The 12707-nt window shown below is 37.3% G+C and overlaps 1 protein-coding gene across 1 annotated transcript; it reads right to left on the bottom strand.

Annotated features, from left to right (window-relative positions):
- Positions 1-630: 630 nt before the first annotated feature.
- On the bottom strand, positions 631-12381 carry LOC133572561 (cartilage intermediate layer protein 2-like). The gene is made up of 7 exons (XM_061925377.1): positions 12364-12381; positions 11817-11847; positions 11702-11732; positions 9034-9072; positions 4739-4910; positions 3719-3828; positions 631-789 (listed from the first exon to the last, which is right to left on the bottom strand). The coding sequence occupies exons 2-7, from the start codon at positions 11841-11843 to the stop codon at positions 785-787; spliced, it is 384 nt and encodes a 127-aa protein (XP_061781361.1). The 5' UTR covers positions 11844-11847; positions 12364-12381; the 3' UTR covers positions 631-784.
- Positions 12382-12707: the final 326 nt, after the last annotated feature.

The following is a 12707-nucleotide window of genomic DNA, read 5'->3' as shown; positions in this document are numbered from 1 at the left end:
TTCTCTAAGACTTTAGCTCCAGAATTCTTCTGTTTGTTTGAGATGGTGTAAAACAAGCGGTGTATTACAACTGGGTACTGCTGCAGTTCATACGTACCACAGCTGAGAAACAGATATTTTTGGCGGCCATGTAGGTGAATCTCACAGCTCAACAATGGGCCCTGTTGTTAAGAAACACTGATTCAGAAGATAACAGTTTGAAGTATAGGATCTGACTTCTACTAAAACTTGATTTACATCACTGTCAAGGCATGAAACTCATTCATACCCCAGAGTACCACCTGTGTTCCTGTGTCCCTCCAACAACTAGGGACAAGTAAGTATTGCACAATAACAAGGTACCTGTAAGATCAGTCTAATTTAAAACACAATTTTATACAAAATATACAAGTAGGTGGTCCACGCTCCATTGCTCTATCAGTTTGAGTGTCCTTGAAACCTTGAAGACCCCTAGTGTAAATGTAGCATTGTGACGTTCCTTGACGGAACAAATAAACCATGACCAGTGCAATATGTACTTTTATTTGATTTTGACAACATGATGATTAAGAAAGAACATACATTTTTCCAAGGCAAAGAGGATAGTAAATTTAAGTTTTAATCATTTTTCATATATTTAGTTTACCCATATACAGTACCTAAGATATACTTTTATAGTGAATCAAGAGCTATAAAATGTTCATTCAAAACCTTGGCTTGCTGACATTTCATTCACATGGGCATCTAAAGCGTACTTTGTTGTCATGCAAATCTTTTGTGGCGACGATCAAAACCATCAGATGAGCTAACCTGAAAAAAGAATACACTCTGATTAGTAATATAATATTAATGTATGGGATATAACCCGCATAGTCATTTCTATGTTCTCAATGGATGTCACCGCCTGCTGCCACCTTGTGGTTTCAATGTTCACTTTTCCTTTGTTGGTGCAGCAGACCTGGCTCTTACTTTTTGTCTTCCTCCTAGAGTTCCCGTGTTTCCCTGTGGGCGGAGTTGTTAGACGTGCACAGCTGTGTCCAATCTTCCTGACACTACTTAAGCAGCACCTCGACAGCTGGATGGCACTTGGCAATTCCACTCCTCGACTCTCCATGTCCGAAGACTTCTATGCTTCCGGAGTTTTTGATGCTAACATTCTTGGCTATTCCCAGTGCCATCCAGCTTGATGCTGTCTGGTAGGTTGCACGTCTTGCAACTCCAACCCAAGTCTGCTTCTTTTTGCATATTAGCTTTTGTTCTTTTTTCCCCCCACTGTGCTCATTTTGTTTTCTCTTTTTCACACCGTCGCTTTTTGTTATCTCCTGTTTGGATTTTTGTAGTGAGTACTCTTTACTTCAGTAAAGAACTGTTTTACTCACCATCCGTCTGCGGCCTTGGGTTCCTCCGTACCACATTTAAATTGCATTGTGACAATGGAACCTTTAAGCTTTTAAAATCTGGCAGACCCCTGTACAGGTGGCAGCATGGTTGCATTTGTGTTGCTATGGTAACTGCTCCACAACACTTATATGCTATTGTACAGCCACATGACGTCACTAGAGAACATAAAACTACAAAACCCAAAACCAGTGAAGTTGGCACATTGTGTAAATGGTAAATAAAAACAGAATACAATTATTTGCAAATCCTTTAACTTAATCCTTTAACTTATATTCAATTGAATAGACTGCAAAGACAAGATGTTTACTGTTAGAACTGAGAAACTTCATTTTTTTGGGCAAATAATCATTAACTTAGAATTTTACGGAAGCAACCCATTGCAAAATAGTTGGCACAGGGGCATTTTTACCACTGTGTTACATTGCCTTTCCTTTTAACAACACTCAGTAAACGTTTGGGAACTGAGGAGACCCATTTTTGAAGCTTTTTAGGTGGAATTATTTCTCATTCTTGCTTGTTCAACAGTCCAGGGTCTCCGTTGTCGTGTTTTACACTTCATAATGCGCGCCACATTTTCAATGGGAAATAGGTCTGGACTACAGGCAGGCCAGTCTAGTACCCGCACTCTTTTTCGACAAAGCCACGCTGTTGTAATATGTGCAGAATGTGGCTTGGCATAGTCTTGCTGAAATAAGCAGGGGCGTCCATGATAACGTTGCTTGGATGGCAACATATGTTGCTCCAAAACCTGTATGCACCTTTCAGCATTAATGGTGCCTTCACAGATGTGTAAGTTACCCATGTCTTGGGCACTAATACACCCCCATACCATCACTGTCAGGCTTGTCCCTGACAGTTTGGTCATGTTTTAGTATTTAGTATTTAGTTTAGTTTTATAACCAAAAACAAACAAAAGGGTACAAACAAAAGGCACGCACCAGGCGGAGAACAAACTTGGCTATGAACAAAAACTAGCACAAAGGCTAACTGTGGACAAGAAACAAAAACACTTACTGTGACACGAAGGAACTATGACATGAGCAGAGTGAACAGAAGTAGACACAGCTACAACGACAAGTATTAAGGACATGTAGTAGCGACAATAATCCAGCACTGACTGGAGGACAAAGCAGATCTAAATAGCAGCTGGCTGATTGACACCAGGTGTGGCCCGGTGCCAATCAGCCACAGCTGAGGGGAAAAAACACTCAGGGATACAAGCAAGAAATAAAGACAAAATAAGAGCGCTAACAGGAAATAAAGACAGACACAGAGGAAAAACTAAAACATGACCAAGCTGTCAGGGACAAGCCTGACAATCACAGATGCTGGCTTGAACTTTTCGCCTAAAGCAATCTGGATGGTTCTTTTCTCCTTTTGGTCCGGAGGACACAACGTTCACAGTTTCCAAAAACAATTTGAAATGTGAACTTGTCAGACCACAGAACACTTTTCCACTTTGCATCAGTCCATCTTAGATGAGCTTGGGCCCAGCGTTTTTGGGTGTTTTTGATAAATGGTGTTGGCTTTGCATAGTAGAGTTTTAACTTTCACTTACAGATGTAGCGACCAACTGTAGTTAGAGACAGTGGTTTTCTGAAGTGTTCCTGAGCCCATGTGGCGATATCCTTTACACACTGATGTCGGTTTTTGATGCAATACTGCCTGAGGGATCGAAAGTCACGGGCATTCAATGTTACGTGCAGTGATTTCTCCAGATTTTCTGAACCTTTTGATGATATTACGGACCACAGATGGTGAAATCCCTAAATTCCTTTAAATATCTGGTTGAGAAATGTTGTTCTTAAACTGTCAGACAATTTGCTCACGCATTTGTTCACAAAGTGGTGACCCTCGCCCTATTCTTGTTTGTGAATGACTGAGCATTTCATGGAAGCTGCCTTTATACCCAATCATGGCACACACCGGTATTCAATTAGCCTGTTCACCTGTGGGATGTTCCAAATAAGTGTTTGATGAGAATTCCTCAACTTTCTCAGTGTGTTTTGCCACTTGCGCCAGCTTTTTTGAAACATGTTGCATGTATCAAATTCCAAATGAGCTAATATTTGCAAAAAAAAAAGAAGAAAAGTTTCGCAGTTCCAACAAGTGTATTCAATTGAATATAGGTTGAAAACGATTTGCAAATCATTGTATTCTGTTATTTACACAACGTGCCAACTTCACTGGTTTCCTGGTTTTGTATAAAAGTTCAACCAAAGCAAGTTTGGAAAAGTGGGAAATAATGCAAACCATAAGTACTTCAATGGGCATTATTATGTTTAAATCATATTTGTATTAGTTTAATGATTGTTTTTAGGAATGTTTCCCGTCTTACCTTTGCGCTGGCAGTAATCATATGGACATCTAAAACGTACACGATAATCAGAGCACATTCCCGTGTTCTGGTCTGAATTTCTACAGATGAACCCACTGGTAGTGTCAGCTCTGCAAGAGAACAGAATTCAGTGAGAACATTGTGGGGCATCCACCCTAATATTGTGCTGAAAGGATTGTTAAAGGAGACAAGTTGTGTAAATTCTTCACAGATGAAAACTGTTCTCAGGTGTCCTTTTTCAAAATGCCCCAAGCACTGAGATATTAGAGAACCCTCAAATAAAACCCTCTATGAAACAGCCCTGTTTAGAGCATCCGGGAGATATTACTGTATGGTTTGTTACAATATGTAATAACTTCATGTTACTTTCTGGTTCCTTACGTATATTAGTACGAAAGTAAAGTTCTTACATCTTATTCTGGCTGCGGTGGCTTTGCTAGTGACTGATAGCATGTGACGTTCTATGAGATGTTTATGGATCTGTTAAACAGAAGCTAGCGCTAAGTTGATGGGATTTGCATGTTGAGTATTTGAAACTTAGATTGGTTTGCTGGGAAATAACATTTACTGAAATAGGCAGCTCACATAAAACAATCTTGCTTGTGTAATTTCACACTCAATGAGTGAGCAGGCGTTTAACAAACCTAAATACAGTATAACCTGTTTAATTTAACGCTCCTCAGTCTGACATTAACTTACGCTGTGGTCAACATAATCGAAACTGAAACTGTTCATTACTTGCACATATTTGGCTAAAGACATCAGTAGAATGGGTAATAAAGGTTATTTGAATCAACAGTAGTTTGTTGACAGATTTCCTCCATGTGTGCATATTTTTGTTCAGATTTTTCTGTTTTCATATGCTATTGTATACTTTTATCTAACTGCCAAAGGTAAATGTGTTGTATACCTTAACAACGTAGACTATAAAGCTTTTGTACAATGGTTACAGTTCCATAAATGTATATTTTTGTGCAGGTACAAGATAATCCCCTTCCAGAAAGAACAGCTCGTACTTACACAGCAACCACATCGCCTGTTGAATCCATGCTTAACCCAGATGTAGTTTGGACTTCAATATCAATGGGTGCTTTGCAGATTTTATTTGGATTTTCCTTGTACAGGTTCTTAAGAGTCTCATAGTCTCCAGTACCAGAGGGGTTGTCTCGATCAAACCAAGGAGTCCAGCAATCTGCAAAAGTCATGTCAAGTTGAAAGAGCTGTTAATACCAAGATCACAATAGCTGTTAAAGTTTTTTTTTTTAAAAACTACTTCAAATTAGTTAATTTCCTATTTTTCTTTGTCCGGCATATACAGTAACACACTTGTTTATCTTTCTAATCTCATCATTAAAATATTATTGTTGAACAATGAGAATACTTGGACAAAACATCACCGATGAACTGATCACCTATGAACTAATTGGCAATGTGGCGATATCCTTTACACACTGCTGTCGGTTTTTGATGCAGTACCGCCTAAGGGATCGAAAGACACGGGTATTCAATGTTACGTGCAGTGATTTCTCCTGATTCTCTGAACCTTTTGATGATATTACGGACCGTAGATGGTGAAATCCCTAAATTCCTTGCAATAGCTCGTTGAGAAATGTTCTTAAACTGTCGGACAATTTGCTCACACATTTGTTCACAAAGTAGTGACCCTCGCCCCATCCTTGTTTGTGAATGACCGAGCATTTTATGGAAGCTGCTTTTATACCCAATCATGGCACCCACCTGTTCCCAATTAGCCTGCTCACCTCTGGGATGTTCCAAATAAGTGTTTGATGAGAATTCCTCAACTTTCTTAGTCTTTTTTGCCACTTGTGCCAGCATTTTTGAAACATGTTGCAGGTATCAAATTCCAAATGAGCTAATATTTGCAGCAACATTTTTTTTCTCAGTTCCAACATTAGATATCTTGTCTTTGCAAAACATTCAATTGAATATAGGTTGAAAAGGATTTGCAAATCATTGTATTCTGTTTTTATTTACGATTTACACAACGTGCCAACTTCACTGGTTTTGGGTTTTGTATAAAAGCTCAACCAAAGCAAGTTTACAAAAATGGGAAATATTGCAAACCATAAGTACTTCAATGGGCATTATTATGTTTAAATCATATTTTATTTGTATTAGTTTTCATGATTGTTTTTTCGAATGATTCCCGTCTTACCTTTTTGCTGGCAGTAATCAAGTGGACATCTAAAACGTACACGATAATCAGAGCACATTCCCGTGTTCTGGTCTGAATTTCTACAGATGAACCCACTGGTAGTGTCAGCTCTGCAAGAGAACAGAATTCAGTGAGAACATTGTGGGGCATCCACCCTAATATTGTGCTGAAGGGATTGTTAAAGGAGACAAGTTATGTAAATTCTTCACAGATTAAAAGTGATCTCAGTTGTCCTTTTTCAAAATGCCCCAAGCACTGAGATATTAGAGAACCCTCAAATAAAACCCTCTATGAAACAGCCCCGTTTAGAGCATCCGGGAGATATTACTGAATGGTTTGTTACAATATGTAATAACTTCATGTTACTTTCTGGTTCCTTATGCATATTGGTACGTAGGTAAAGTTCTTACATCTTATTCTGGCTGCGGTGGCTTTGCTAGTGACTGATAGCATGTAACGTTCTATGATCATACCTGCCAACCTTGAGACCTCCGAATTCGGGAGATGGGGGGGCGGGGTTTGGTGGTAGCGGGGGGTGTATATTGTAGCGTCCCCGGAAGAGTTAGTGCTGCAAGAGCTTCTGGGTATTTGTTCTGTTGTGTTTATGTTGTGTTAAGGTGCGGATGTTCTCCCGAAATGCGTTTGTCATTCTTGTTTGGTGTGGGTTCATAGTGTGGCGTATATTTGTAAGTGTTAAAGTTGTTTATACGGCCACCCTCAGTGTGACATGTATGACTGTTTATCAAGTATGCCTTGCATCAACTTTTGTGTGTGTGTAAACGCCGCATATATTATGTGACTGGGCAAGGCACGCTGTTTGTATGGAGGAAAAGCGGACGTGACGACAGGTTGTAGAGGACGCTAAAGGCAGTGCCTTCAAGGCACGCCCCCAATGCTGTTGTCCGGGCGGAAATTGGGAGAAATTCGGGAGATTGGTTGCCCCGGGAGATTTTCGGGAGAAGCATTGAAATTCGGGAGACTCCCGGGAAAATCGGGAGGGTTGGCAAGTATGTCTATGAGGTGTTTATAGATCTGTTACACAAAAGCTAGCGCAAAGTTAATGGGATTTTAATAAATACAAGTTAAGTTGTACGATGTTGAAAAACATCTGCAGGGTTCATGCCCTGAACCTTATGTTACTTAAGCAACTAACCAAAAATCATTCTCGTTTGACAATGTATGTTGAGTATTTGAAACTTAGATTGGCTTGATGGGAAATAACATTTTCTGAAATAGGCAGCTCACATAAAACAATCTTGCTTGTGTAATTTCACACTTAATGAGTGAGCAGGCGTTCAACAAACCTAAATACAGTATAACCTGTTTCATTTAACGCCCATCAGACTGGCTGACTGGCATTAAGTTACGCTGTTTACAACATAACCGAAACTATTCATTGCTTGCACATATTTGGCTAAAGACATCAGTAAAATCGGTATTAATAAAGGTTTTTTGAATCAACGGTAATTAATTGACACGGATTTCCTCCATGTGTGCATATTTATGTTCAGATTTTTCTGTTTTCATATGCTATTGTATACTTTTATCTAATTGCCTCTGGTAAATTTGTTGTATACCTTAACTACGTAGACTATAAAGCTTTTGTACAATGGCTGCAGTTCCATAAATGTAAACATTTTTTGTAGGTACAAGATGCTCCCCTTCCATAAAGAACAGCTAGTACTTACACAGCAACCACATCGCCTGTTGAATCCATGCTTAACCCAGATGTAGTTTGGACTTCAATATCAATGGGTGCTTTGCAGATTTTATTTGGATTTTCCTTGTACAGGTTCTTAAGAGTCTCATAGTCCCCAGTACCAGAGGGGTTGTCTCTATCAAACCAAGGAGTCCAGCAATCTGCAAAAGTCATGTCAAGTTGAAAGAGCTATTAATACCAAGATCACAATAGCTGTTAAAGTAAAAAACAACAACAACTTCAAATTAGTTAATTTCCTATTTTTCTTTGTCTGGATACAGTAACACACTTGTTTATCTTCCTAATCTCATCATTAAAATATTATTGTTAAACAATGAGAATACTTGGACAAAACATCACCTATGAACTGATTAAAAATAACTGATATCACACAATTAGCTTCTTTTTTGCAGAGACAAAGTAGAACACTTTTTTTTTTTTCTAAAAATACTACTAATGTCAAAGATGTGCGATATTACAAATATGTTCTGTTTTTGTCGACAGACTCGACACCCATACAGTTGGACTGGCTGACTCACATCGCCACACGCTGTTGTTTTTCCTGTGTTCTGTATCATTTTCTGTCCTTGTGCTCTTATTTTGGTTATATCTCCCATTGTACTCCTTGTTTTGCTGCATTTTTTTTCTTTTGTGTAGTTTCCTGCCAGCGCACCTAAAACTCTAGTATTTTAAATAAGGAAATTGTGTACTGTACTTTGATTGTCAATTCTATATGCCGGAAACTGTATCCATCAAAAAGGCAATAATAATGATTTGTAGACGTCATACCCATTGGGTTGTATGCATTATCTTAGTAACTTGACATATAGTGTAAGAAATACTGAGGATTTCTGACTAAAATGTATGTTATAAGGGCTAACACATGGGCGTCCTTTAACCGCATACAGAAAATTCAAAGGATATAGAAAGCCATTTTGTACATTAAAGATGCTAAAATCTATCTAATGTAAGTCAATATATACTAAGCCTCATCTGCATGTTACAGGTGACAAAGCAAATTAGTGTAATATCTAATAAAATAGCTCATAAAATAATAATTTGTTAAATTTTTACAATATATTGACAGTCAATTAAAAATGAGATGCAGGCAGAAAATGGCCATGGACAAATTTGGTGTATAAAATGAAAATGTTATATTTCTACATAAGTCAAAGCCAATATACTGTAATGTATACACCATCATAGTCATTAATGGATCCATTTCAAATGTTCTCTTGTGGTACCTGAAGAATCATTGCTTCTGGTCAAAGAACATTCCGAACAACAACAACAACAAATTATTGATTGACTCAGTCATTCTTTAAAGACAAGGCTTTTGGTACAGTTCGACTTTTTTGCAAGTGTAACCTTGCCAGTGGACTTCATGCCTTTAAAATTTGAGACCTCATATGCAGAATAAACACAATATAGCCTGCTTACGAGAGCCGCTCCACGGTGTCCTGGCTTGCACTTCATTTCCTAGAAAAATAAATAAAAAGATACAGAAATTTTACAAAAAAAATGGAGGATCTAACAAAGACTAAGTGCAACACATTAGGGCAGTGGTTCTCAAACTTTTTTTGTCATCCCCCACTTTGGACAAGAGGGAGTTTTCAAGCCCCACCTGCCCCCATCGGCCTAATAGAACGCTAATGCCAAGCTTAACATTTTCAAATTTATTGAACATCAAGTAACATCAAGTTGTATACATTCAAACTCAATAACATAAAATAACATCAAGTTCAACAATAAATAAAATAACTGTGCACTTGTGGTATAACTTGCATCAAGTTCAATAATAAATAAAATAACTGTGCAGCTGTGGTATAACTTGCATCAAGTTCAATAATAAATAAAATAACTGTGCAGCTGTGGTATAACTTGCATCAAGTTCAATAATAAATAAAATAACTTGCATCAAGTTCAATAACAAATCAAAAAGTGTTATAACTTGCATCAAGTTCAATAACAAATCAAAAAGTGTTATAACTTGCATCAAGTTCAATTATAAATCAAATAACTTGCATCAAGTTCAATAATAAATCAAGTAAAAGTGTTATAACTTGCATCAAGTTCAATAATAAATCAAATAAAAGTGTTATAACTTGCATCAAGTTCAATAATAAATCAAATAACTGTGCACTTGTGGTATAACTTGCATCAAGTTCAATAATAAATAAAATAACTGTGCAGCTGTGGTATAACTTGCATCAAGTTCAATAATAAATAAAATAACTGTACAGCTGTGGTATAACTTGCATCAAGTTCAATAATAAATAAAATAACTTGCATCAAGTTCAATAACAAATCAAAAAGTGTTATAACTTGCATCAAGTTCAATAACAAATCAAAAAGTGTTATAACTTGCACCAAGTTCAATAATAAATCAAATAACTTGCATCAAGTTCAATAATAAATCAAATAAAAGTGTTATAACTTGCATCAAGTTCAATAATAAATCAAATAAAAGTGTTATAACTTGCATCAAGTTCAATAATAAATCAAATAACTTGCATCAAGTTCAATAATAAATCAAATAAAAGTGCCACTTTGCAAAAAAGGAGGAGCTATGCATTTGGCAAGACAGGGCAAGTGACAGCACTTTGCCCCGGGAGAGCCACCTTGCTTCACTGTGAAACAGTACAGCTGTATGATCAGCTCCCATTTCCTCACACAGTGCAGAGAACAGTCGCACTTTCAGTGGTCGTGTTTTGATCAAATTTACCGCGCTCACAACATCTGTTAAAACCTCATTGAGTTCGGGGCTGAGCTGCTTTGACGCGAGTGCTTCCCGGTGAATGACACAGTGTGTCCAACCCTCTTTATTAGAGCCTGCAGCCCGTTTCTTCACCCTGCCATGGTCTATGCGCCATCGCAGCAAAAGCCCACACAGTTGTCCCATTTAAGGTCGTGTTATTTGAGGAAACTGTCCATTATCTTGAACAGCTCATCAGCAGTGGCTCTATTTTTCATGTATTTGCAAAACAGCAAATCCTCGCAGTGACTCGCCATTCACAAAGCGGACGTATGCGATGAACAGGCAGTCTTTATTGCTGTCAGTAGCTTCGTCCACTTGTAAAGCAAAACGACTTTCTTTTCATTTGTCTACTCAAGATCACTTGCAATGTCGCATATGCGTCTCGCAATTGTGTCGTTTGACAGTGGGACAGCTTTTAATTTTGCTGAGCTTGTTCCGCTTAGCCCCACCCCCATTAGTTACTGCTGCTATGTCTGTCAAACGTTCGCTCCTACCTAGAAATTTAAAGCTTACAGGAAAACTAAGTCATTTACATTTATTTATATAGCGGATTTCACTGACGGAATCACAAAGTGATTTACAGTGTGTATAGAAAATGAAAGCATAGTAAAAAAAAATAAAATCTAAGAATAGAATTAAAAAAAAAAAAATTTAAAGTGAAATTTCCTCCCGTTCCTCGCGCCCCACCTGTCATGTCTCTATTCCCCACCAGTGGGGCGCGCCCCACACTTTGAGAAACGCTGCATTAGGGGCATTTGTGATATTTATTATTCTAAATTACTCTTAATTAAGGACAAAGATGTGGTATGTTACACTTAGCATTTTTTCTTTTTGCTGATATGCAAGAACAGTTCAATTGTAATAGTGGACACCTACTTGAGCATTGCAATTATTGATTGGCTTTGGAATAAATTTCAATGGTAAAAAATAAATAAATATATATATATATATACATATATATATATATATATATATATATACCGGTATATATACACCTTTAGATATAAGGGGATTTTTGGAGAAGTCATACCTCGTACAGTCTCATGACTATAGAGGGAATTAATGACTTCTAGTCATGCACAAAGCAGTGTAAAACACATTTTAGCACATCTAAAATATTGCTGACACACGTGTCATCATGGTTTCTTACGGGTTACTTGAAAAGTGGGTGAGGCTCCTGTCCTGTGCCCGCAATCATGTTAGAATCTCGCGAGAGCTCGTCCCACCCCTAGTTTTTACCATAATGACTTTTATAATTTTGTTCTTTCACATGGTGTGTCAGCATATGCAGGATGATACTGTACATACAAATGTGTTACACAAGATTGCATTTCTTAAAAACGATCTTACCTACAAGCAGGGCCACAATCATGGCGTACAACTGCAGGATAAAATATGATATTAGGACAATGCATAGTGTTCTGTCAAATGTAATCTTCATATTTATGTCAAGTTGATACATTACCCATCTGATCATGTTTGGAGATGTCATGTTTCTATCAAGAGAGGAGACAGTTTCTTTTATTTATTAAAAATGATATCAGTAATCTACCACGTAGTGAATGCCCTGGACTGATCAATTGCTGAGCTAATAATGACTAATAATGTTTTTCTTTTAAATTGTTTGGTATGGATTATTTGTTTCAGACATGTCTTAAAATGAGTAGGAAAATGCAGAGTTTCATGAATGTCATGACAGGTTTAGATGCATTTACTCAACTGTGTTTGGTATTGTTTCCTTACCAGCGCTCTTATTTTAAAGAAATTTTTTTTTTTTAAATGATAGTTAAGAAAAATAACAGTATATACTGTAGTTATAATAATGCTTCCACTATCGACTTATCTTGAAGCAATTTTTATTTAAAACCATTTTTAAAGAAAAATTAATTTAACTTAACAATAAAAGAAGTATACAATTGTTTTTTTTAAGAATATAATTTGATTTCAAGAAAGAAAGCATCGTGATGTTTAAAAATGATAAAACATGCAAATAAAAATATGAAAGCTCTTACTGTTCAGGATGCTGCTGTTGGTTGTCCTCGGTCTAAATGAAGAAAAATGCACTGCCTTAAATACTTTGACACAAAGGAGGTAGCCAATCACTAGGAACATCCCACATGATGGGACGTCACACTCCCAAATATGCTGAAGCTACAGTTAGAGATTTCAAACTTCATTACAGATAATCAGAGGGTTTATCAAAGTTTTATGTTCACTTTTACCAGTTTGCTAAGCATACACATTTTATGGGAGTGGAATTTCTGTTGAATCATCGAGCATCTTAAAAGACAGAAAATGCAACTGGACCTCATACAGATGCAGAGCAACTCGCACAGGTATGCAGGGGCGCCAAAAA

Source organism: Nerophis lumbriciformis, linkage group LG30, assembly GCF_033978685.3.
Source record: "Nerophis lumbriciformis linkage group LG30, RoL_Nlum_v2.1, whole genome shotgun sequence".
NCBI lineage: Eukaryota > Metazoa > Chordata > Actinopteri > Syngnathiformes > Syngnathidae > Nerophis > Nerophis lumbriciformis.
Note: the sequence above shows the minus strand (reverse complement) of the source record. Positions and strands in the feature narration are given on the sequence as shown.